The sequence below is a fragment of the Sus scrofa genome, chromosome 2 (genome assembly GCF_000003025.6).
Source record: "Sus scrofa isolate TJ Tabasco breed Duroc chromosome 2, Sscrofa11.1, whole genome shotgun sequence".
In the NCBI taxonomy this organism is placed as follows: Eukaryota; Metazoa; Chordata; class Mammalia; order Artiodactyla; family Suidae; genus Sus; species Sus scrofa.
The window spans coordinates 59,567,353-59,589,861 of record NC_010444.4 but is presented as its reverse complement, the minus strand read 5'-3'; the positions used below and the strand labels follow the sequence as shown (position 1 = coordinate 59,589,861).

Here is a 22,509-nt window from a genome sequence, read left to right as displayed (position 1 = left end):
GACCAATGTAATCCCAGAGTCAAGTGCTATCTGGCCTATAGTTACCCTTCTTCTCTGTTCAAGGCTGACCTCAGTGACCCCTTCTGTTGGACATGGCCAATTGGGCACCTGTAACTTACTATTTTTCCCCAGTCAAATGTCTTTTCCTTGGAGTTCCCATGGTGCAGCAGAAATGAATCCGACTAGAAACCATGAGGTTGTATGTTCGATCCCTGGCCTTGCTCAGTGGGCTAAGGATCCAGCATTGCCGTGAGCTGTGGTGTAGATTGCAGACGCGGCTTGGATCTGGCTTTGCTGTGGCTGTGGTGTAGACCGGTGGCTACAGCTCCACTTAGACCCCCTAGCCTGGGAACCTCCATATGCTGCGGGTGCAGCCCTAAAAAGACCAAAAAAAAAAAAAAAAAAAAAAGTCCTTTCCATCTCCCAGGCTGGAGATGCAGCCAATTCCCTCCAGCTCCTCCTTGGTAAGCTTCTACTCATGCTTCAAAATCCTAACTTCAATGTCCCCCTCTTCCTGGAAGTTCCTTCTGTTCTTCCCTCTGGTCCAGCCCTGCCCCATGGGGCTAGGGGTGTCCATGTCCGGTTCTGTCTTTCCCTGTTGTGGTCTGTAGTAGAAGTCTTTCTTTCTCCTCCATCTTCCTATCTCTACAGTGTGACCTAAGCAGCGACCCACCACAGCTCACCCAGGAAGGTCTGGGATATGTACTCGGACACCTGGTTCCCAGAGCGGCTGGTTTCAGACAGGTGAGTCAACTCCCGGTTCAGCATTCGCTTGAACTGCCGGGGAAGGTGAGAACAGTGAAGATGGGGGCACTGTGGACAGAGGCGAGTGAGCTCAGTGTTCCCGCCCTCCTCACCTTGTTGGAGGCCATCTCCCCCACCGAGTGCCGCGTCTGCAGTGTCTCCAGCTGATCCAGACACCAGTCCAGCTCATCCAGTGTCTCCAAAGCCAACTTCTGCCCAGTCTCCTCTGGGGGCCAAGCTGGTCAGGGTCCTGCCCCACCCCCACGTGGTCACCCAGCGCCCTTCCTGCTCCCATTTCTGCATCTGGATCCTGGAGCCTTTCCCAGCGAGGCCACTCAGGACCCCAGGATCTCTTCATCACCAAGGGTATTTGGGGGACGGGGAGGGGGAGTGGTTTACAATCAGCACCACCTCAGGATTCATGAGCTGAGGAGGTCGCCCTAGAGAGGAAGTTCACAGCTGTCCCACAGTAGAAGGAGGGGATTGGAGCAAGAGCATTACCTGTTGGTGGAGGGGGCTGACTGCCAGACGGGGTGTTCCCGACGCATGCCTGCCTGCAGTACAGTCCGCTCAGGAGTGGCCCGCCCCATCGATATGGCCCCGCCCCCAAGCCCTCCAGGCCCCACCCCTCCGCCCTCTGCCGCGTCCCCTCCCTGCGAGTTGCCTGCTGAGCTCTTTCCGCCCTTGCCGCCTCTGCTTGGCCCGCCTTATCTTCTGATCCCGCCCCTCTCCGCCAGGCTCTGCCCTTCTCTTTCACAAGCCCTGCGCAGCCCTCTCCAGTTCTCGGCCCCGCCTCTCTCCGCAAGGCCCCGCCCCATCCCCTCCCTCTGCGTACTTGGCTGTCCCACCGCTTTGCAGGTGGGCAAGGGCTGCAACATTGCTCCGAACCGTCCGCAGACTGGCCAGGACCTGTCGGGAGCGGGCTGGTCAGCACTGGAAAGGAGGGCTCCGCTCTGCCCGCTAGGCACACGGGAGAAGGAAGGGGTGGGCACCCACTTGGGCAAAGGGCGTCACAATCAGGTCTTCTCCGTGTCTGCGGGTAGACCAGACATAGAAGGGCGGTCAGGAGGAGCCCTCCCACGCATTCCTATCTTCCAGCTTTTACCCACACTGCGCCCTCAGCTGAGCGCGTCCTCTTGTCCTGACACCTCTTTTGGGTATCCCCCTGGTAGTTCCTGGGCTCTCCTCACCCGACTCTTCTCTGAAAGCCGCCATAGTCCCTCTGACCAATCACTCACTTTATCCCTATCTCACAAATAGAGAACCTGAGTTCCAGGAGGAAACAGTCTTAGTAGAGGCAGGAAATTATGACTACAAGGGAGCTCAAATCAAGGTGTCTGTTCAGTTGCTGTTGATTGGTTTTAATGTTTCTGGATTGCCATCCAACCCCGGCCCAAAGTCAAACACAGAGGGTCACAGAAATATCATTCTCTGTATTCTTGACTGAATAAGTGAGCTGCCTGGCAAACTCCTATGTAAACTTCAAAGCCCAGTTCAAATGGTCACTTGAAGGAGGTGTACTGAGTGGGGGAATAAAGGATGGAAGAAGGTACAAGGAGGTATTATCCCACCAGCTTCAGGCCAGACTCACAGGTCGCTAGCCGCGGAAGAGTTCCGGGACAGGGTCTTGGAAGACAGGTCGTAGTCACTGTCTGAGCGGTACAGGAAGGACTCCCGCCTCTGGCTGTGCTGGGCAGAGTGGATGATTCTGCCAAGGCCAGACCCGGCCTGAGGATCCAGGGTGCTTCTCCCACAGGGGAGCCCATTTTCCAGGTCAAAGCTGGAGGCAAAGATGCAGAGTCAGAGTCGTGGATCCTGGCATGTGGATGCCAAGATATGGACTATATCTGTTTTGTAACATCCTCCCTGGGGCCACACAGAGGGCTGGGCAGGAATAGCCACCAAATGGTCCATCTGTCCCACAGCCACACCCCCCACTCAGGGAGCCACGCCCTTCACCGCCTCCATCTCCACCTCTGTACCCAGAGCCTTTTCTACTGGAACTACTAATCTGGACTCCAGGACTTGAGTTTTAGATCTATCCCTAAGAGGCTGTGTGACCATGGGTAGGTCTCAGCTTTTCTGTGGATATCAACCACCCTGTTTCTAATATGGGTGTGGTAGATCTCATCCCAGAGGGCAGTTTTAGGGAACTACAAGCAAGCACCTGAGGAGAATGACTAGGCCCCCATATTTCTTCCCCCCCCCTTTTTTTTTTCTTTTTCAGCTGCACCCATGGGCATATGGAAGTTCCCAGCCAGGGACTGAATCCTAGCCACAGCTGCTGAGACCACAGTTGCCACAACGCGGGATCTTTAACCCACTGTGCTGGGCCAGGGATCAAACCCACAACTTCGCAGCAACAGGAGAAGCTGCAGTCAGTCCTTAGGCCACTGTGCCACAGTGGGAGCTCCCTGGGCACCCATATTTCTAAGGAGTAAACTGAGGTTCAGGTCACAGGGTAAGTTCACAGGGATTGGAAACGACTTCTTGGGCTCTCCTCTTGGGAGAGGACCTGGGTCCTAAACCCGGCACATTCCAAGGCTCCCAGCCCCAGGAGAGGGCCAACTCCCAGCCAGCTTTGGCTACCTGCTGGATCACTGTCATCTCCCCCAGATCCAGGTCCCCACCCTCAGTCCACACGGCCCCGCCCCAGTCTCATCAACCACGCTTCCAGCCCGCTGAGCCCTAACCTGCTTTATTTGGGTCCCGAACGCTCTGCCTGTTCTCTTCCACCTCAGGGCCTTTGCACAGGATATACCCTCCGCCCCGAGTACCATTCTTCTCCTGTTCTAGGCAATCCTCAGTCCTCCCTTCCATCTCTCAGCCCCTTCTCTCCTTCTAACAACACCCCGACGGGATAAGAGAGGATCAACCCATCTCCCCTTTGGAGTCAGAAGTCAGAGACGGGGGAGGGTGCTAGAAGTGCAGGAGAGGGAGTTTGCCACCAGGGCTGCAAGTGGGTCACAGGCTTTTGAAAAGGGAGCAAGCAGGAGAAGCGAAACAGGAAGACCCTAGGGGCCACCCCTAGACATGGGACTGCTGGCCAAGGGCCAGTGTCCACCTGGTCCCCTGCCAGGTCACCCCATCCGAGTCCACAGGCTGGGACTGGCGCCTGCCCAAAGGCTCTGAACAGGGTTGGGAGTGGGGAATTCGGCAGGATTCTGTCCAGTTCAGCTGGCTTCGGTCCGGCTCGGTCAAGCACAGCGGGGTTTGCCGAAGTTGGGTGTGATCACACAGGGTTGGGCTTCTTCCAGTGGAGTTCCGTCGGGTGAGTCCGGTAGAATTCGGCTACATCCGACCGCGCTCGGGTGGGTTCAGACACGTTCGGGCGCGTTCGGCTCTGTTTGGCCGTACTAGGTTTTCAAGAAAGTCCGGCGGGGTGCTCGGGCCAGGTCGGACATGTTCGGCTTAGTCCGGCCTTACTCGGGTAGGTTCGGGCGTGTTCGGCTATGTTCGATCGCTCTTGGTTTTGTTCGGGATCCGAGGCTCCTGAAGACGCCTTTAAGTCCAGGGGTTCTGAGTTCCCGCTTGGTCACGTCCCCCGGGGCGGGGCTTCTTCGCACTTCCCAGGCCTTGGAGTGGGCGCTGTGACTCCCGGAGAGACGTTCCTGGGGGCGGGCTAGGGTGGAAGCCCTAAGCCGGTGCTCGGAGGAGGCAAGGGCTTGGCCACAACCTTCCGCTCCCTCTTCTCTCAACAAAGATTCTGGGAAAGCGCGCCTATGGATATATAGAGAAACTGAGGCCAGGAGAGGCCACGGAGTGCTGGGTTCGACTCCAAGTAGTGAACATCGAGAGTTAAGAGCTGAGCCGGGGGTGTTCCAGCTGCGGGGGAAGCTGTTTTTCTTTCTGCTCTAAACTTAGCCGAGAGCGGCGAGGTCAGGCGGTGGTTTCATGACGTGGGCGGCGGGGAGGAGGTGGCCCGGACTGCGGGAACGGCGTGTCTGTCCAGCAGCTAGACAGGTAAACTGAGGTACGAAGCCCTCAGAGAGACCCGCCCTCTTCCAGCCTCAAGCCTTCGACGTCTTCGACGCTCTTGTGCTCACTCCTGATCCCTCGGCAGGGACCCATCTTTGTAGACCCTGGAGGCGCTCTCCCGGACCCGGGACCCCACTCCTGGCCTGAAATGACGCCATCAGGGACCACGATCACGACTGCACCCCCTCCACCGGCTGTACTGGCCATGCGACCTTGGAGAAAGGACCTTTAGTCTCTGAGCCACCAGGTGCCAAATTACCAAGTGGATGCAAAAGCGGCACGAACTGAGCGCGACTACCAGACCTAGTCGGCGCCCACCAGCCCCACCTCCAATCCCAGCCTCGCCCCCGCAACCGCGGAAGTCATAGTCACTTCTTGAAGCGTCGGAATTCGAACCCAGAGCGATGGAACGAATCTTTGGAGGACTCAACCAACTGGGGCTGCACAGAGCCGAGCTCAGCGCGGGTCAGCTCACAAGCTTGGAACTTGCAACAAACCCTCTTACACCGCGAACACCCCGACTCAAAGGCCCCCATCAAATCCCGTATTCCTCCGCGGACACCGAGGGCTTAGTGTGAGACCACCGGGCCATCCGTTGCTGGCGCCGGGACAGATGGTGGGGGCAGACCGAGGGGAGGAGTGACCCTCCCGCCTCTACTACCGCTGGGACGCTCAGCTCGCCTGTCCTGGGTTGGCAAGAGTCAGAAGGGGACGTGAGCCTCAGCCCGTCCTGCTCCAGGACGCACAGCTGGAAAGGGACAGACGGCTGATCCCTTGGGCACGTGTCCAGGAGGCGGGTGGAGGGAAACAGAGATGGAGAGAGAGAAACAGTCACCAACTATAAGAGACAGAGATAGGGCAGGGAAAGATACCGACAAAGGGAAGAGGGGCAGAGCTTTTAGGCCCTGACCCCTAACCTGGTCCCAGCTGTCCTTGACTCTGCCCTTCCCACCTCCAGCCCGGCGGTTCCGATGACCCCTGCGAGGCCCACTGTCTCGCCTCACCACAGCGGATGGGCCACGGTGAAGCGTCGCTGCAGGCGGATGCTCTGGTTCACCAGGAGCTTCCTGAAGAGCCCCGGGGAGCCGCGCGGGGAGCCCCGGGGGGAGCTGGGCCCTGGGGCCGGGGAGGGCGCAGGGGGACCCTGCATCGCGAAGACCGCGCGGAGGCTGGACCCAGCGCGGGCTGCGCAGAGACCTTTTCTGGACAGCCACGGGGGCGGGGCTCGGCAGGGAGAGGGCAGAAGGCGCACCCGCCCCGCCTCACAGTGGGACGGCTCAGGGACGCCCCCATCGGGACAAATGGGGAAACTGAGGCACCGAGCTAGCCGTGACTCTGCTTCTCTCTGGGGAGCTCAGAAACCTCATCTTATACCACTTCCCTCTGCCAGCATGTCCTCCATTAGTGCAGCTCGCTCTGCTGAGAGCTTAGCTGAAAAAAGAGAGGGAAGTCAGAAAGAGAAGTGCCCTCCATTATCAGGGAGTCACCCAGATGCAGAGCTTGCTGAGGGGCTGCCCAGATCCCACATGGTGCTTTCAACCCCCTCTACCCATTTTCCAGATGGAGAGAACTGAGGCCGGGGCCACCAAGAGGCTACCCAGAAACTATGAACCTTTAATTCTTTGCCAGGTGGGGAAACTGAGACTTGAAGAAGGGTGGTAATTGGAAAATTCTTCACTTTAAGGCAGTGCGCGCGCACACACACACACACACACACACACCCCAGGTCCCCCTCCCCAAGTCCTCACATAAACTATGAACCTTTAATTCTTTGCCAGGTGGGGAAACTGAGACTTGGAGAAGGGTGGTAATTGGAAAATTCTTCACTTTAAGGCAGCACACACACACACACACACCCGGGTCCCCCTCCCCAAGTCCTCACATAACCCGCACCTGCTCTGACATTCCCCAGGCCCCGTCTCTGGATCTTTTCCCTTCTCCTGCTGTCTCCACTGCACAAACATCCGCACTTGCCTCCTGCCAGGTCTTCCGTCTTGTGACACTTCAGCTGCCTCCCCCCCACCCCCACCCCCCGCCCCTGACCCCCAAAAGACCCCTGAAAAGAGAAGCCTTGTCTCTGGTGTCTGGGGCATGGGAAGACATTCGGGGCTCTGCTGGGGTCTGGTGGTCCTGCTTTATTTTACATTAAAAGGCAATAAGCCTTTGAAGAGTATCACACTGGGAGGCAGGACCTGGAATACCCACAGTTCAGGCGGAAGCGACAAAGGCCCAGGAAGCCTGGGCCTCCCAAATGAGGCCACACAGAAGCTTAGGGCCCGACTGTGTCCTGCTGTGGGATAACAACCCCCCTGGGGACTGCACCCATTTTGGGGTCCCCAGACAAATGCCACTCAGGTTTCTGGCAATCCTGGGGAAATGTGAGATACAACTTTGGAGATCAGGACTTCAATGGGGGATCCTAAGGCTCTACAGGGAGGAGACCCTGACCCTCCCCTAACATCTCAATCATGCTATGGTCCCCATCATATAGATGAGAAAGGGGAGGCTCAAAGAAGGGTTACACTGGGGCCCAGGAGGACAGAGAGTCTCAAGGGTCTGGCTGGGAACCCCCTTCTGTTCCTGTGGCTCTGCAACCGGACACCTGGTGGGAATCAGACGCGCTGTCCCCAAGACAAAAATACCATCTGTGGCTGCTGTGGCTGGACCTAATTATAGCTGGTCCCCAGGGGATAGAGGTCACCAGGACTGGCCTGGTGGAGAGACTGGGGCTGGGTCCAAGGAGCCTTGACACCACCTCGGCCCCATGGGAAAGGCTCACAATACTCTCTTGTCCCCAAGAAGAAACTGAGGCACAGGGAGATTCAGTCCCTCCCCTGAATTCACGAACAAAAAATGGAAGGTTAAGACTAAACAACACATGGATGCAAACGGAGCGCTTTCTGCTCTTCTGGTGCTGAGCCAAGGGCTGTGAAAAGTCATTTGATTTTCAGAGCAACTCTGTAAAGTGGGGACTATTATTCCCCTTTTTTGGATGGGGATACTGAGGCACAGAGAGGTGTATTACTTGCCCAAGGTCATTCAAGCCTAGGCCAGCAGGCATTGCAGCCTGTGCCCATCCCTCTTAATGTTTAACTGGCTCCATCCCATCTACAGTCCCAGATGCTACTCTGACATTAATGCTTTATCAGTAGTCTTTTGTTTTTGTTTTGTTTTTGCTGTGCCCATGGCATATGGAAGTTCCCGGGCCAGGGATCGAACCCATGCCACAGCAGCATCCTGAGCCACTGCAGTGACAACATCAGATGCTTAACCCACTGTGCCCCAAGGGAACGCCCATCAATAATTTTAATATTTTAATATTAGTGCTTCATTGATAGATTCAATTTTAAAATATTTATAACCAATTATAACAGTAATGCATTATTGATAACTTGTTGGATGCAGAAACTGAGCCACAGAGCCAAGCCTCAGCTTTTAAGTCTGGTCTGCCTGACTCTGGAAGACCCCAAGCTTTGCCTGGGAAGGGGCATAGGCTAAAGGAAGAGTTGACATGATTTCGTCTCACGCTGGCTTTGTCCCTGCATACTGTGTGACCCGAGGAAGTGCCCAGCCGTTTCTAGCACCCTTAGCACATCACTGTCTCCATTTCCCCCATTTGAGCCCCTTTTCCCTGGGCAAACAGTTTTCTCAACTGCCACCAGGTGGCTCCAGTGAGATGGTGCTGTTCCACCCATTTTACAGAGAGCTATATACCAGGGTCTGGAGAGGAGAGAGGACTTGCCCAAGTTCTCATGAAGAATTTGGATAGAAAGAGGAGGGTGGAGGATGAATCACATGTACAGATGCTCACATGGGTTGGGTCTCACCCTCCTCTGCTCCAGATCCTCCTGTGGCTCCCCACTGCCTGCACTTCTGAATCCACACCTCCCCAGGCCCCACTCCTCAGCTCACTCCACTCCAGCCTCATCGCCCCTCCCTCCTTGCTATTTTTGGAAGCAGCTAGGCTCAGCCCTATCCCCATGCCCTTGCCCAAATGCTCTTCCCTTGCTAACTTTTGGTCTTTCAGGTCACAGTTGAAGCACCACCCACTTCAGGAAGCCCTCCCTGGACAGACAAGCAAATCTTCTCAGAGCACCTTCCTCTCAATGGCACAATATCACACTGACTGTCATGATTATTTGATCTGTCTCTGCCTTGCCCCCTAGCCCCTCAAAGGCAGGAACTTGCTCCCAGTTGTGCCCTCAGTGCCCAGCACACAATAGGTGCTCAGTAAATGCTTGTGAAATGAATAGAGAGCCTCCCCTCCCACCCTCCAGCCACACTATCTGTGTTCAGCTCCTCATAACCAGATCCTCTTGAATCTGAGGCTTTGCATGTTCTGTTCATCCTGTTTGGCATACCCTTCCCTGCACTCCTCCCAGCTGACTTCTCTTTATCCTTCAGGCTAAGCTTAGATGTCACTTCTTCCAAGCAGTCCTTTCTCATCCTCTACCCCCAAATGCTGGGTCAGAAGCCTCCTTTGGCCTCCATGGCACCCCGATCTCTCTCCATCACAGCACAGATCACTCTGTGTTTTCTCCAGCTGGTGTCAGTCTGTCTCTACCATTAGCATATGAGCACCTGCTTGTCCCTGGGCTGTTTCCCCAATACAGGGCCTGGCACACAGTAGGTGCTAAATAAATGCTTGCAGAACAACACTCAGACCCTCCCAGACCCACATGATCTGCCTGGGGTGGTGGGGAGGAGCGCCATAGCTGAGGATTATGCTCCTATATAGACAATTCATGACAAAATGCAGAAAGTATGGAGTTCCTGTCATGGCTCAGCAGAAACAAATCTGACTAGTATCCATGAGGATGCAGGTTCGATCCCTGGCCTTGCTCAGTGGAATAAGGATCTGGTGTTGCCATGAGCTCTGGTGTAGATCACAGATGTGGCTAAGATCCCGTGTTGCTGTGGCTGTGGTGTAGGCCAGCAGCTGTAGCTCCGATTGGACCCCTAGCCTGGGAACCTCCATATTTGGAGGGTGCAGCCCTAAAAAGACGGGAAAAAAAATGCAGAAAATAAGAGTTTATGTTTGTATCTCATGATGACACTGACGGTCAGGGAAGTACCACCACTACCGCTTGCTTGGAGATGCACAGCACATTGGCCTTGAACCTAGCCTCCTTGAGGGCTGATCCTCTCCTACGACATCTGTACATATATGCATGGGCAAGACACACACACACATGCACACTCACAAGAACAAAATTCACCACTCCCGCCATCCGGAGCTATGTGATTCTCCCCCGCTAGATGGGCCCAAAGCTAGACTCTGTTTTTTCTTTCTTGAAGATGGAAAATCACAAGTCACTGGGAGGGAGGGCAGGAGGAGCTGAGGGCTTGGGGGGTGGGGATAAGGGGCCTGCTGGGTCACCTGGGAAAATCCAACCCTTCCTGGCACTGGAAGCCCATTGGCCCCAGACACCAACCAGGGCTGCTGGAGAGCCAGGCTGAGATGTTTGGCCAGGTTTGTTGATCAAGAAGCCATTGACACTGGGAGATCCATGGGCTAAGGCAGGATAAAAGTCCAGAGAGGAAAGCAATTCACCCTAAATCACCCAATCTGGCCTCAAACCCAGGCTTTATGTCTGGCCAGATTTACCTTCCCCTCCCACTCAAGTAGGGCCTGGGACTTCAGGACCGTCTGCCTTAGCAGCACTGAGGGCTGACTGGTCCCTCTAAAGCCCAAGTTTCTCTGTGTTTCTCTCTGTCTTTGTCTTATTCTGCCCCCTCCCTCAGTTCATAGGAATTAGGAGCAGCCCCTCCCCCATCTGTACTCCCTTCTTCCCCACCCCATTCTTTCTTCTGTGGAAGAAACATCCTGTGCTCAGGCTCCCCAAGAGGCTTTCTCTCTGACAGCAGGAGACATGGGATGGGGGAGTACAGGACAGGCTATAGAGGAGGCTCCTCCCCCCAGCATAGCAGACAGCAGGCCCTGGCTGCTTGCCAGTGGCCACAAACCCCACAAACACTCAAGAACACTCCAGGGTCTGGAGGACACTTAGACACCCAGCTGGGTCAGATCAGATGCCCAGCCACACACCAGGCATGACAAGGAGAAAAACACAGCATGTAGGTAACCCGTAGACACATACCCAAACACATCCCATCACCCACAGAGACACAGCCAGCTGTGGACATTCACACAACAGACCAGAGCACACACAGAGTCGCAACTGCTCAGATTCACACACACATCCAGATGCAGCGACGCTTGAGTACACCCGGTCACACAGACGCATAAGCAATGGTGGCACTACCACCCTCCAGCTCCACCCGATGTAAAAGCAGCTTTTTCCTTTAAAGAGCCGGCCGCAGCCAAAAAGCAGAGACCCCCGCCCCTAGAGAAACAAGGACCACCCCCCACACTCCCGCCAGGCCCTGCGCGCCCCTCCTCTACCCCGCAGGAGGGCCCTGCCCCCGCCCACATACCGCCTGTGGAAGGAGATGGGCCAGGAGCGCCGCGAATTCTCGAGCCCCGGCCGCGGGCTCGGGTGCCGCTCCCTGTGGCCCACAGACTTTTCCGGGTCTGAGTGGTAGCGCTGCTGGATGCGGATGGGGCGCCTGGGCTGCCGCCACAGGTGCTTCGGGACCCTGGCTATGCCTTGGCGGCCGCGAGCGCGGTTCAGCTCGCGGAATGCCTCTACGCCTTCTTGGACTCCCGGGGTCTCCATGCGCCAAAGCAGGGGAGCAGTCCCGGGAGCGAGGAGTGTCTGAGCCGGGTCGGGCCAGAGCCAGGGGTGGAGACAATAGCGAGGAGCTGTCCGCGCCGGAGGTGCTGAGGCGGGAGAAGGTGGAAACAGAGGCTCAAGGTTGGGGGGTGCGGTTTGACACCGAGTAGCTGTCCGTGCTGTGGTGGTGCTGAAGGATAGATAGCGCGGGAAGAAGAACTTGGGGCGGGGGAGGGTTGGAAACTGGAGCTGAGAATACCCCCGGAGACAAGAATGATATGCCGTCCCCTCTATTGCTGAAGGAAATAGGGTCAACACATGGACTCGGAGTGAAGACAAAAATTGTCCTCTCGGTTGCTGCGAAATGGAGAACAGACAAAGGGGGGCTGCGGAGACCCCCAGAGCTAAGGCACCGACCGTACTCCTGATGCTGAAAGGGAAGAAGGTAGAAGATTCAGGAGCTCCAGGTGGTTGAAACGGAGAGGAACTGTCCGTGACTTGTTGGTGCTGAAGGCAGAGCAGGAAGACTGATGGTGTTCAGAAGCACCTCCAGACCAGGATGCCAAACAGTGCTGAAAGCTGAGCAGTAGTGGGTCCTCAGCCTTTCCCCAGTGACTACAGCAAAGAGAAGTCTGGAAGCAGAGTCCAGGGCTCTGGTCTTCAGAGGTAGACACAGACGGTGGTTTCTCTGCTCAGGAAGGTAGGCTTATCAGCTCAGCCTCAGATGAGGTCTCTTTGAGGTCTTAAAACCCCTATCCACACAAGGCAGGAATCCAGGAAGGACAGAGGAATTGGAGAGAGCTGTGGCAGGGCCCTCCCATGCCTGAGGTGGGCACACAGAACCTACCTCTGGTTGGGAATGTTGACAGTGGCTGTGGGTAGAGAGAGGCACTCTTTTATAGCCACAACCAATGCTGAGACCCCTCAGCAGAAATGGCAGGATCTCATTTGCCCCGTGATGCCTCGGGCCCCACCTCGCAGCCACAATTCCTGCTCGCAAATTCCAGGTCTGCCCCTCCCTTCCCCAGTTCTAGAAACTCAACCCTGCCCACCAGGCAGTCTAATCTCAGGGGTAATTTCCTGGGAAGTGGCAAAGGGAGGGCAAGAACATTTTCTATCATGGATAATGGAAGAAGACAGGGACAGGAGCAGGGCTGAGTGGGTGGGTGGGTGGTTGGGTGTGGGCTGGGGCAGGGAGGAACTTGGGGCCACTTGGTGCAGCAGATGTGAGGGCAGAAAGAGGCCTGATCTTTTCAGAGCTCACAAGGACATCTCAAGAATATTTCCCATGGTGACTGTCTACCCTCTACCCCAGTTGTGTCCAGGTTTGAGGAATGGAAAATGCTTGGATGTGATAGACTGAGCTCAAGCCCCAGTACTACTACTATGTCTTGCTAGGTGATGCAAAACAAATGATTTCTCTCTGTCCATTACACAGGGCTCAATCCCCCACCCTCCAAAGCTGATAGTAGGAGACAACTTGATCCAATGGTGGGAGATGTGTGTTCTACCACTGGTTTGCTATAAATTCCCCTCCCCAAACCTGTTTTCTATTCTGGAAAATGGGGATAATGATGGTGTTCCCACCTCTGAGTATTGTTGCAAAGACGAAAAGGAATGTCACAAGTGAAGGCTAAAAGACCAGGAGCTGTCCACACCACCCCTCCCTCTCTCTTTCCCTCTGCTGATGTCCACCAGTGCCTGTGTGTCCACTTCAGAAATCTTGTATCTGCCTGAACTTCTGAATATGCTTGCTCTCTCCAGCTCTTGGCTTCCACCCTGGTCCAGGTACCACCATTTTCTGCTCAGAACTGCCCAGGCCTCTTTGTTGGGCTCCCGCTATTTCCACCCTGGTTCCTGACAGTTCTCCCTACAGCAGCTGTAGGGAATTTTTAAAATTCCAATCTAATTAACTCACTCCCTTGAAAAACCACCCATGGCTCCCCATTATACCTATAAGATCTTGTGTGGTCATGCCCCTGCCCATCTCCCCAGGCTCCCCACCCACCCTCCAGCTACACTGATCTGTGTTCAATTCCTCATGCACCTGATCTTCTTGAGTCCAAGACTGCAAAACTTGTTTCTTTTTCTTTCTTTCTTTCTTTCTTTTTTTTTTTTTTTTCTGCACTCACAGCATATGGAAGTTCCCAGGCCAGAATCAAATCTGAGCTGCAGCTGCAACGTACGCCACAGCTATGGCAATGCCGGATCCTTAACCCACTGCATCAGGCTGGGGATTGAACCCTTGCCACCAAAGAGACAACACTGGATTCTTAACCCACTGCACCACAGCAGGAAGGCTGCATGCTGTTTCTTCTAATTGGCTTACACTTCCCTGTGCTCCTCCTGGCTGACATCTCTTCATCCTTCAGGCTAAGCTTGCTTGCCACTTCTTCCAAGCATTCCTTCCTCCCCCCAAGTCCCCAGTGCTCCCATATCGCCCTGATCTATCCAGCTGGCATGAGTCTATTTCTACCATCAGCCCATGAACACCTGCTTGCCCATGGCTGTGTTCCCAGGACAGGGCCTGACACAGAGTGGGTGCTTAATAAATGCTTTCTGAACAAGTTAAAGAAAGGTTCAGCTAGATAAGGAGGTCTCCCTCTCCTGGGACAGGACTCCTTGGTTCCCATATACCTCCTCACCTGCTTGGGACCAGGCTGTGGCTTTGCTCATTCCCTTGAGCCTCGATGGTGAAGACCACACAGTCACTAGGCTCCACCTCTCCAGAGGTCCCAAGGTGGCTCAACAGTGGCGGCAGCAATGGGGTCCCCGAGAAGCATCTCCGGATGACACCACTGCCAAGGGGGATCAAAGGGTCCAAGCCAGAATCTGCCGACACTCGGGCTGGCTGGGGAGACAGCAGCAAAACATGAGTGAGTTCCCAGGCATGGTGCCTCTCTGGGACCCTGGAGACCAGGAGGCTCTAAGATGTCCCCACTCAGATTCCTGGACTGACCCAGAGAGTTGTATCTCAGTTCTACTTTCTCCCTGAGTGAATTTCCTTCTCTAAGCCTCAGTTTTCTCATCTGTGAAATGGGGATGTGGATCTTAACCTTGCAGAATATCAACAGTGCCTGGCCCACAGTAAGCATTGCAAAAATATTTATCAATTAACTAATACACAATGTATTCATTATTTATAACATTATATAATATACCACTATTTATGATAATAATATGAACCATAATGATATTCTATCATACGTTCTTTATTAAAATATAAAAATAAGACAAGAAGTAAGTAAACAAGTGAATAACGACAGTATGAATAGCTACCTTTCTGGCACACTCACTTCACACTGGTGCTGTTCTAAGGATACCTCATGGATTAACTCAAAGGGCACAATGAGGCCATTTTGTACAATTAGCCTCTTTGTACAAACAAGAAAACTGAGGCTCAGAGGTTAAGTAACTTTCCCAAGGTTGCAGTTAGTAAGTAAATGGTGGAGATGGGATTCTGGATTCTGAGGTTTGACTCCTCATTTCTTGAAGGAAGGACTGAACAGGGAAAATTAAATGAGATGGTGTTTGCAAGCATGCTCTGGGTAAACACTTGAGACATTTAAAAAGCAAGCAAGTTGTCTTCTTAGTGCAGTAGGCAGCTCATCAGTCTCATAAAAATCAAACAGAATAGGTGTACCCATCACGGTGCAGGGGAAATAAATCCGACTAGGAACCATGAGGTTATGGGTTCAATCCCTGGCCTCACTCAGTGGATTAAGGATCCGGTATTGCCGTGAGCTGTGGTGTAGGTTGCAGACACAGCTCAAATCCCGTGCTGCTGTGGCTGTGGCTCTGATTCAACCCTTATCCTGGGAACCTCCATATGCCATGGGGACGGCCCTAAAAAAAACAAAACAAACAAACAAACAAACAACAAGCAGAATCAGGATGGAATTGATGAGTTGGGGGTGTGCACTCTCCAACCCAACAGATCTGGGTTCAATCCATGCCATGTGGTTCAGGGCAAGCATGCCTCAGTATCCCCATCCTGTGAACCAGGGATGAAATCCATGTAGATTCCTCTGGGTTGTTGCTAGAAAAAGATCTGGCTGGGAGCTGTCCACAGTGCTGACCCCAGGAAGTGGTACCAAAACTGGAACCCACAGCCACAGGGTGGGAGTCAAAGGAACAGAGAGGGAGGTGGAGAGGTGGAGCCCAGAGCTTCTCTGGCTCTTCCCATGTGCTTCACAAGCGAGTCTGTCTCTACCATCAGACAACATTCAGATGGGAAACTGAGGTCCAACACCTCATGGCTAATCAGGATCAGGGCCAGGGCAACAGGGGCAGGGAAAAAAGTGAGACAAGGGGACATCAGTTGAAGTTCTTCTATGTTTGTTTCCTTTCTTATGAGGTGGAGCTTCTCATTCCTGTGTTACAGAGGAGGATGTTAAAAGTCAGAAAGGAGGGAGTTCCCGTTGTGGCTCAGCAGTAATGAACCCGACTAATAACCATGAGGACTGGGGTTCAATCCCTGACCTTGTTCAGTGGGTTAAGGATCCAGCGTTGCCCTGAGCTGTGAGGTAGGTCACAGACATGGCTCAGATCCGGCGTTGCTGTGGCTGTGGCTGTGATGCAGGCTGGCAGCTGCAGCTCCGATTCAACCCCTAGCCTGGGAACTTCCATATGCCTCAGGCGCAGCCCTAAAAAGCAAAAGGTCTGCTGAGTGTCACACAGCTGAGAGCCACTCAGCTCCCGCATCTTCCCTCAACTCTTACCATAGATCTGATCCTTCTAGGACCCAGGATACCCGAATGTTCCCTGCCACACACCCACCCCATTTGAGCTCCACCATCACCACCCTCTCCCAAGGGTACTTCAATTCTAATGCAAAAAGCTAAGTGTTCCACCCCAGGCCTCCCCTGAGAGGATTCCTGGCAGCTGGGAGGAAGTGCAGGAAAAAATGAGGGTGGGGCGCATGGAGACATTGGGCTTCTTCCAGAATAGAGACTTGCTGAGATGTTACCTGCCTGTATTCTTGAGGAAACTGAGTTCCAGATGGGAAAACCATTGCCCACATGTATGTGCATTCATTTATTCACTCGACAAATACAAAAAATAGCTCATATGGTGCTAGAAAGAAAATTAAACCATGTAAGGGCCTGGAGAGCAATTTGGGGAGTGGCTGATGATAGGCGTAGTTAGGGGCCTTTCTAAGGAGATGACCTTGAGCTGAGACTGAAAAGAGGAGAGAAAGCTGGCCAGGGAGTTCTTGTTATGGCTCACTGGTCACGAACCCACTAGCAACCACGAGGATGTGGGTTCCATCCCTGGTCCTGCTCAGTGGGTTGAGGATCCAGCATTGCCATGAGCTGCAGGGTAGGTGGCAGATGTGGCTCGGACCCCAGCCTTGCTGTGGCTGTGGTGAAGGCCGGCAGCTGTAGTGCTGATTCAACCCCTAGCCTGGGAACTTCCATGTGCCATGGTGCAGCCCTAAAAATAAAAAATACCCACCAAAAAAAAAAGACAAAACAAACAAACAAACAAAAAATGCAAAAATAGTTCCTATGGTGCTAGAAAAAAAAAATTACATCATGTAAGGGTCTGCAGAGCAATTCAGGGAGGGGCTGATGATAATGTCGTTCAGGCATAGTTAGGAAGTTTTCTGAGGAGATGGCCCTGAGCTGAGACCAGAAAGAGGACAGAAAGCTGGCCAGCAGATAGCTAGGAAAATAGCTCCCAGGCAAGCGGACAACTCATGCAAAGGCCCTGAAATGGGCACAAGCTGGCGAGTTTGAGGAACAGGGAGGGGAGATTGGAGTGGAGTGCAGGAAGCTGAGTCGGTGGGGAGTTGATGGGGGGCCTCTGAGGTGGGGTGATAGGATGGGAGTTAGTTCCAGGAGTGGAATGAGAGGTTTCAAAGGAGGTGATTTGCTGTATGATTTTAAGAAGTCCCCAGAGTTCCTGTCATGGCTCAGTGGTTAACAAATCCGACTAGGAACCATGAGGTTGAGGGTTCGATCCCTGGCCTTCCTCAGTGAGTTAAGGATCCGGCGTTGCCGTGAGCTGTGGTGTAGGTTGCAAACACCGCTCGGATCCCGCGTTGCTGTGGCTCTGGCGTAGGCCGGTGGCTGCAGCTCCCATTCGACCCCTAGCCTGGGAACCTCCCTATGCTGCGGGAGCGGCCCAAGAAATGGCAAAAAGACAAAAAAAAAAAAAAAAAAAGAAGTCCCCTGTGCCTACATCGGGGAGCAGGGACCACTGGGGGTAGGATAGAGGCTGGTGCAGCCTCTTGGAGGGACACGGACTAGGGTGGGGCCCATGAGTGGATTGGGGACATGTTTTGGAGGCTGAGAGATGGGCCATAGCCGTGACCATGGGGTGTTCAAGGAGATTCAGGGATAACTTATGATCATAATGGGTGACTAGTCATAGTTCTCTGGATAAGTGGGGCCACCATGACCTGGATGGGGAAGATTTTGGAGGAAGCACCAAGATCTAGTGAATTCAGTTTCTGTTTGAGCATAACATGAGCCAGAGGAGGAAGCTTGATGTTTGAGTCTGGGCTTGTGTGGAGCCTGGATGGTTTGGGGGTGATTCAGACAAGATAGGCCCTGTGGGAAGAAGCTGACAGCACCTGCCGTGGGTTGGTTGCCATGGGTTGGGTGATGGGCTTTTCAGCAAAAGCCCCAACTCCCAGGATCCAGCCTGGCTGCTCCTCCCGCCCCCATCCAGAGTGAGGGTAGGGTAGGGTAAGGGGGAGGGCTCTCAGAGCTGCAAGCAGGGGAGTAGAGGGTCCTCCAGGCCTCTCAGCTGCAGCATTAATCAACCTGCCACTCCAGACTAATTGCTTTCCTCACTGAGAGGCTGGAGCCAGGAACCGAGGGGATGGGGTGGGAGGATGGGGTGAATGAGGAAGGAATTGCAGAGAAGCTGAGAAGCTGTCTTTCTGGGTTTTGTTTTGTTTCCCTTTTAGGGCCACACCAATGGCATATGGAAGTTCCCAGGCTAGGGTTCGAATCGGAGTTGCAGGTGCCAGTCTATGCCACAGCCACAGGAACTCAGGATCCAAGCTGTGTCTGTGACCTTCCCCACAGCTCTTGACAATGTGGGATCTTTAACCCACTGAGCGAGGCCAGGGATTGAACTTGCATCCTCAAGGATATTAGTTGGGTTCTTAACCCTAGGAACCACAACAGGAATTCCCAAGAAGCTCTGTTTTTGTTTTTTGTCTTTTTATCTTTTCTAGGGCTGCACCCGTGGCATATGGAAGTTCCCAGGCTAGGGGTCTAATCAGAGCTACGGCCTCCAGCCTACACCACAGCCACAGCAACATGGGATGCGAGCCTCGCCTCTGACCTATACCACAGCTCATGGCAACACCGGATCTTTAACCCACTGATTGAGGCCAGGGATCAAACCCGCAACCTCATGGTTCCTACTCAGATTTGTTAACCACTGAGTTATGACGGGAACTCCAAGAAGTTCTGTTTTGATTTGCCCATGCTGTCCCTGAAATCCTGATATGTGCTAGCTCTGGCTGCGACTCCAAGTTCTCCTTCTAAGAAAAACCCTAAATCTGTCCCTTGCCTGCTCCTAACCTCCCCTCAGCTTCCAGCACCCCTAGATCACTATCCACACCCCTTACCACAGCCCCAAGGCCCCTACCTGCCACTGCCTCTCACCTTCTTCCCTCTGCCCTTGCTCAGCCTGCCCCAGCCCTTGTTGTAGCTGCTCCTTAAACCTGCCTCAGGGCCTTTGCACAAGCTGTGCCCTCTGCCCTTCCGGAGCTCTCCCCATGGCTGGCTGCTTGGTTTCATCAATTTTTTTTTTTTTTTTTTTTTTACTTTTTAGGGCTGTGCCCACGGCATATGGAAGCAGACTAGGGGTAGAATCAGAGCTACAGCTGCTGGCCTACACCACAGCCACAGCAACGCAGGATCCAAGCTGCGTCACCAGGGATCAAACCTGCAACCTCATGGTTCCTAGTCGGATTCGTTTCTGCTGCGCCACAACGGCAACTCCGGGTTCATCACTTCTTCAGCTCAGATGTCACTTCCTCAGAGAAGCCCTTCCAGCCCAGGCTGGGTAACCCCACTTATACTCACCCACCCCGACAGGTTATTCTTTATCTCGTTTAACACCTGTCTGCTTAGCCTGTGACCCTCCACATCCCCCAGGCCCAGTAGCCCTCCACATGCAACTGGATATTGTAAACTGAGTGTTTGGGGGAATGTCAGGGGGTCCCCACTTTGCAGAGGAGGAATGTGTGACTTGGAGAGGGAGCCAGCTGCCAGGGTTCACTGGGGTTGCCCATTAAAGAGGAAGGCTGGGGAGTTCCCGCTGTGTTTCAGTGGGAACGAACCCAACTAGTATCCATGAGGACTCAGGTCCAATCCCTGGCCTTGCTTAGGGGGATAAGGATCTCGTGTTGCCATGAGCTGTGGTGTAGGTTCCAGACGTGGCTCAGATCCGGTATTGCTATGACTGTGATGTAGGCCAGCAGCTGCAGCTCTGATTTGACCCCTGGGAACTTCCACATGCCATGGGTGTGGCCCTAAAAAAAAAAAAAAAAAGGACAAAAATAAATAAATAAATAAATAAATAAAGCAAAAGAGTGTCCTGGGTGGTTGGAATAGTTGGGAGCTCAGTTCAACAGAGCACAGACAAGGGCCCTGAGGACTCGGGTTCAAACCTTACTCAGACACTCACCTTGATGGAGGGCCAGCCTCCCTGTGCCTCAGTTTCCTCATCTGTAAACTGGGACTACCCTTATCTTTCTCTTCCTACAGACAGCTGGAGCGCGGCTGAATGAGTTAAGGCATGTGAGACCTTGCTTGCTGCTGGGGACCAGCTCTTTCTGATGTGTGTCAAGCCACACAATTTTAGCCTGTTTTTTGTTGTTGTTGTTTTGTTTTTTTGGTCTTTTCTAGGGGCCACACCCTCGGCATATGGAGGTTACCCAGGCTAGGGGTCTAATCAGAGCTGTAGCCGCCGGCCTATGCCAGAGACACAGCAACACGGGATCCGAGCCGCGTCTCTGACCTACACCACAGCTCACAGCAACGCTGGATCCTTAACCCACTAAGCAAGGCCAGGGATTGAACCCACAACCTCATGATTTCTAGTTTGATTCATTAGCCACTGAGCCACAATGGGAACTCCCAGCCTGTTGGGGTTTTTTTGTTTGTTTTTTTGTTTTTGGTCTTTTTGCCTTTTCTAGGTCTGCTCTCGTAGCACATGGAGGTTCCCAGGCTAAGGGTCTAATCGGAGCTATAGCTGCTGGCCTAGGCCAGAGCCACAGCAACGCAGGATCCGAGCCGTGTCTAGGACCTACACCACAGCTCACAGCAACGCTGGGTCCTTAACCCACTGAGCAAGGCCAGGGATCGAACCCACAACCTCATGGTTCCTAGTCGGATTCGTTAACCACTGAGCCACAACGGGAACTCCCAAGCCTCTTGTTTTTTAAAACAAGCAAACAAGCATATGGAGAGGCAGGTACCAGCTACTCAGCCATCAGTGACCAACCTGGGATTTAAGTCCAGCTCCTGCTCAGTTCCCTGTTCTCTGGCTTTTGTTTGTTTGTTTGTTTGTTCTTGTTTTTTGGGGTTTTCTTTGGTCATACCCATGACATGTGGAAGTTCCTGGGCCAGGGATGGAACCATACCATAGCAGCAATCCAAGCCGCTGTAGAGACAATGTCAGCTCCTTAACACACTGCACCACAAAGGAACTCCTTTTTGTTTTTGTTTTTTTATTCACTTTTCCTCTTGACTCAGTTTCCCAGAATGGGGCCACTGGCCCTGCCTCACACCCTCCCCACCCTGGACTGAAGGTACCCAGGCCCCCTTTCCTTGGGCAACCAAAAACCTTGTATCCAGGAGTTCCCACTATGGCTCAGCGGGTTAAGGACCTGACATTGTCTCTGTGAGGATGTGGGTTTGATCCCTGGCCTTGCTCAGTGGGTTAAAGATCTGGCGTTGCTGTGGCTGTGGTCTAGGCCAGCAGCTACAGCTCCCGTTTGACCCCTAGCCTGGGAACTTCTATATGCCCTAAGTGCAGCCATGAAAAGAAAAGACAAAAAATTTAAAACCTTGCATCCAGGCCGAAGAGGTCCCAGCTGTCCCCACCCCTCCCCCCACTGCTCATCCCCTGCTCTTCCCAAAAGCAATGGCTGCAGCCCTGGGCTGAATACTTGGATCAAGCCTTAGTGCCCTCTCTGGGCCTCAGGTTCCCCACATATAAGTGGGTCTCCAGGCAGCTCTGGGTGTTTCTAAGTACTGGGACACCCTCCCCCTTGTCCAGGACAACCCAGTTCACCCACCTCCCACCCCGTCCCCACATCCACTGCTCACCTCTCTTAGTGGAAAGGAGAGGGCTGTTCTATTGCGCCTCATGGCAGCATGATGCGTCTCTGAACCTGGGGAGATGGACATGAGCCCTTTGGGCTCCAGGAGCCCTGCTATGCCCCTATGAGCCCCTCAACTAGACAGGGAGCCCGCTCCCACACCCTGTACCCTCCGCTGGAGCCTACACTCCATCAAGGTAGCCCAAGGTAGACCAGGGCCACCAGTGGGGGACATCCATCCATCCCTCTGCAGGGGCCTGGATCCAGGTCTCCACCAGCCACACACTCCACCAGCCCCCTCCCTACTCCCTTCCCAAGTCACAGGCCTTGGAGCATCAGGATCCTCAGGAAGAAATCTCCTGGCCCCAGACCTCATGGGGGATCTGTTCCACTCCCAGCCTAACTGGAGGGTTCAGGGACCCCAGCCTACCACCAGGGAACTCCCGCAAACTTACAAAAGCTCTGCGAGGCCTGGGTAGGCCTGAAGCTCACTGCCACCACTGAGCCCTTCTTGAGTTCCGTGACCTCACAGGGAGGGCGGGGGAGGGAGAAAAGGACTAAACCTGCCCAAGAGCCAGCCCAGGGTCCCCGCCCCCCAGCCCCTTAACTATCTGAGTGCCAGGCCTGAGCAGGACACACCCACATACTACCCTTAGGGGTTGGGAGGTGGCAGACAGGGCAATTGGGAGGGCCCAGGGGATGTCACCAAGACAGGGTAAGAGAGAGTGGCCGGGATGGTGACCAAGTGTGTTTGTGTGGGCGAGGGGTTTGGGGGGTGGGCCCAGGGTGGGCAGGTGTCAGGTTCAATTGTTCTGG

At 53.9% G+C, this 22,509-nt stretch overlaps 1 protein-coding gene across 5 annotated transcripts in view; it reads right to left on the bottom strand.

Moving 5' to 3' along the window:
* Nucleotides 1–22,218, bottom strand: part of PDE4C (phosphodiesterase 4C) — a 30,755-nt gene extending 8,537 nt beyond the window's left edge. Inside the window, exons 1-9 of one of the 5 annotated variants that reach the window (XM_021083502.1) lie at nucleotides 22,149–22,218; nucleotides 21,701–21,765; nucleotides 14,045–14,250; nucleotides 2,336–2,524; nucleotides 1,741–1,777; nucleotides 1,580–1,653; nucleotides 1,246–1,298; nucleotides 858–970; nucleotides 684–777 (exon numbers count right to left, since the gene is read on the bottom strand). In XM_021083502.1, the coding sequence (XP_020939161.1) occupies nucleotides 684–777; nucleotides 858–970; nucleotides 1,246–1,298; nucleotides 1,580–1,653; nucleotides 1,741–1,777; nucleotides 2,336–2,524; nucleotides 14,045–14,250; nucleotides 21,701–21,742 (808 nt within the window). In that variant the 5' untranslated portion in view covers nucleotides 21,743–21,765; nucleotides 22,149–22,218. Of the gene's footprint in view, nucleotides 1–683; nucleotides 778–857; nucleotides 971–1,245; nucleotides 1,299–1,579; nucleotides 1,778–2,335; nucleotides 2,525–3,437; nucleotides 5,923–14,044; nucleotides 14,251–21,700; nucleotides 21,785–22,148 lie in introns of those variants that run through there. The other 4 variants (XM_021083501.1, XM_021083503.1, XM_021083504.1 and 1 more) reach the window with 4 other exon arrangements.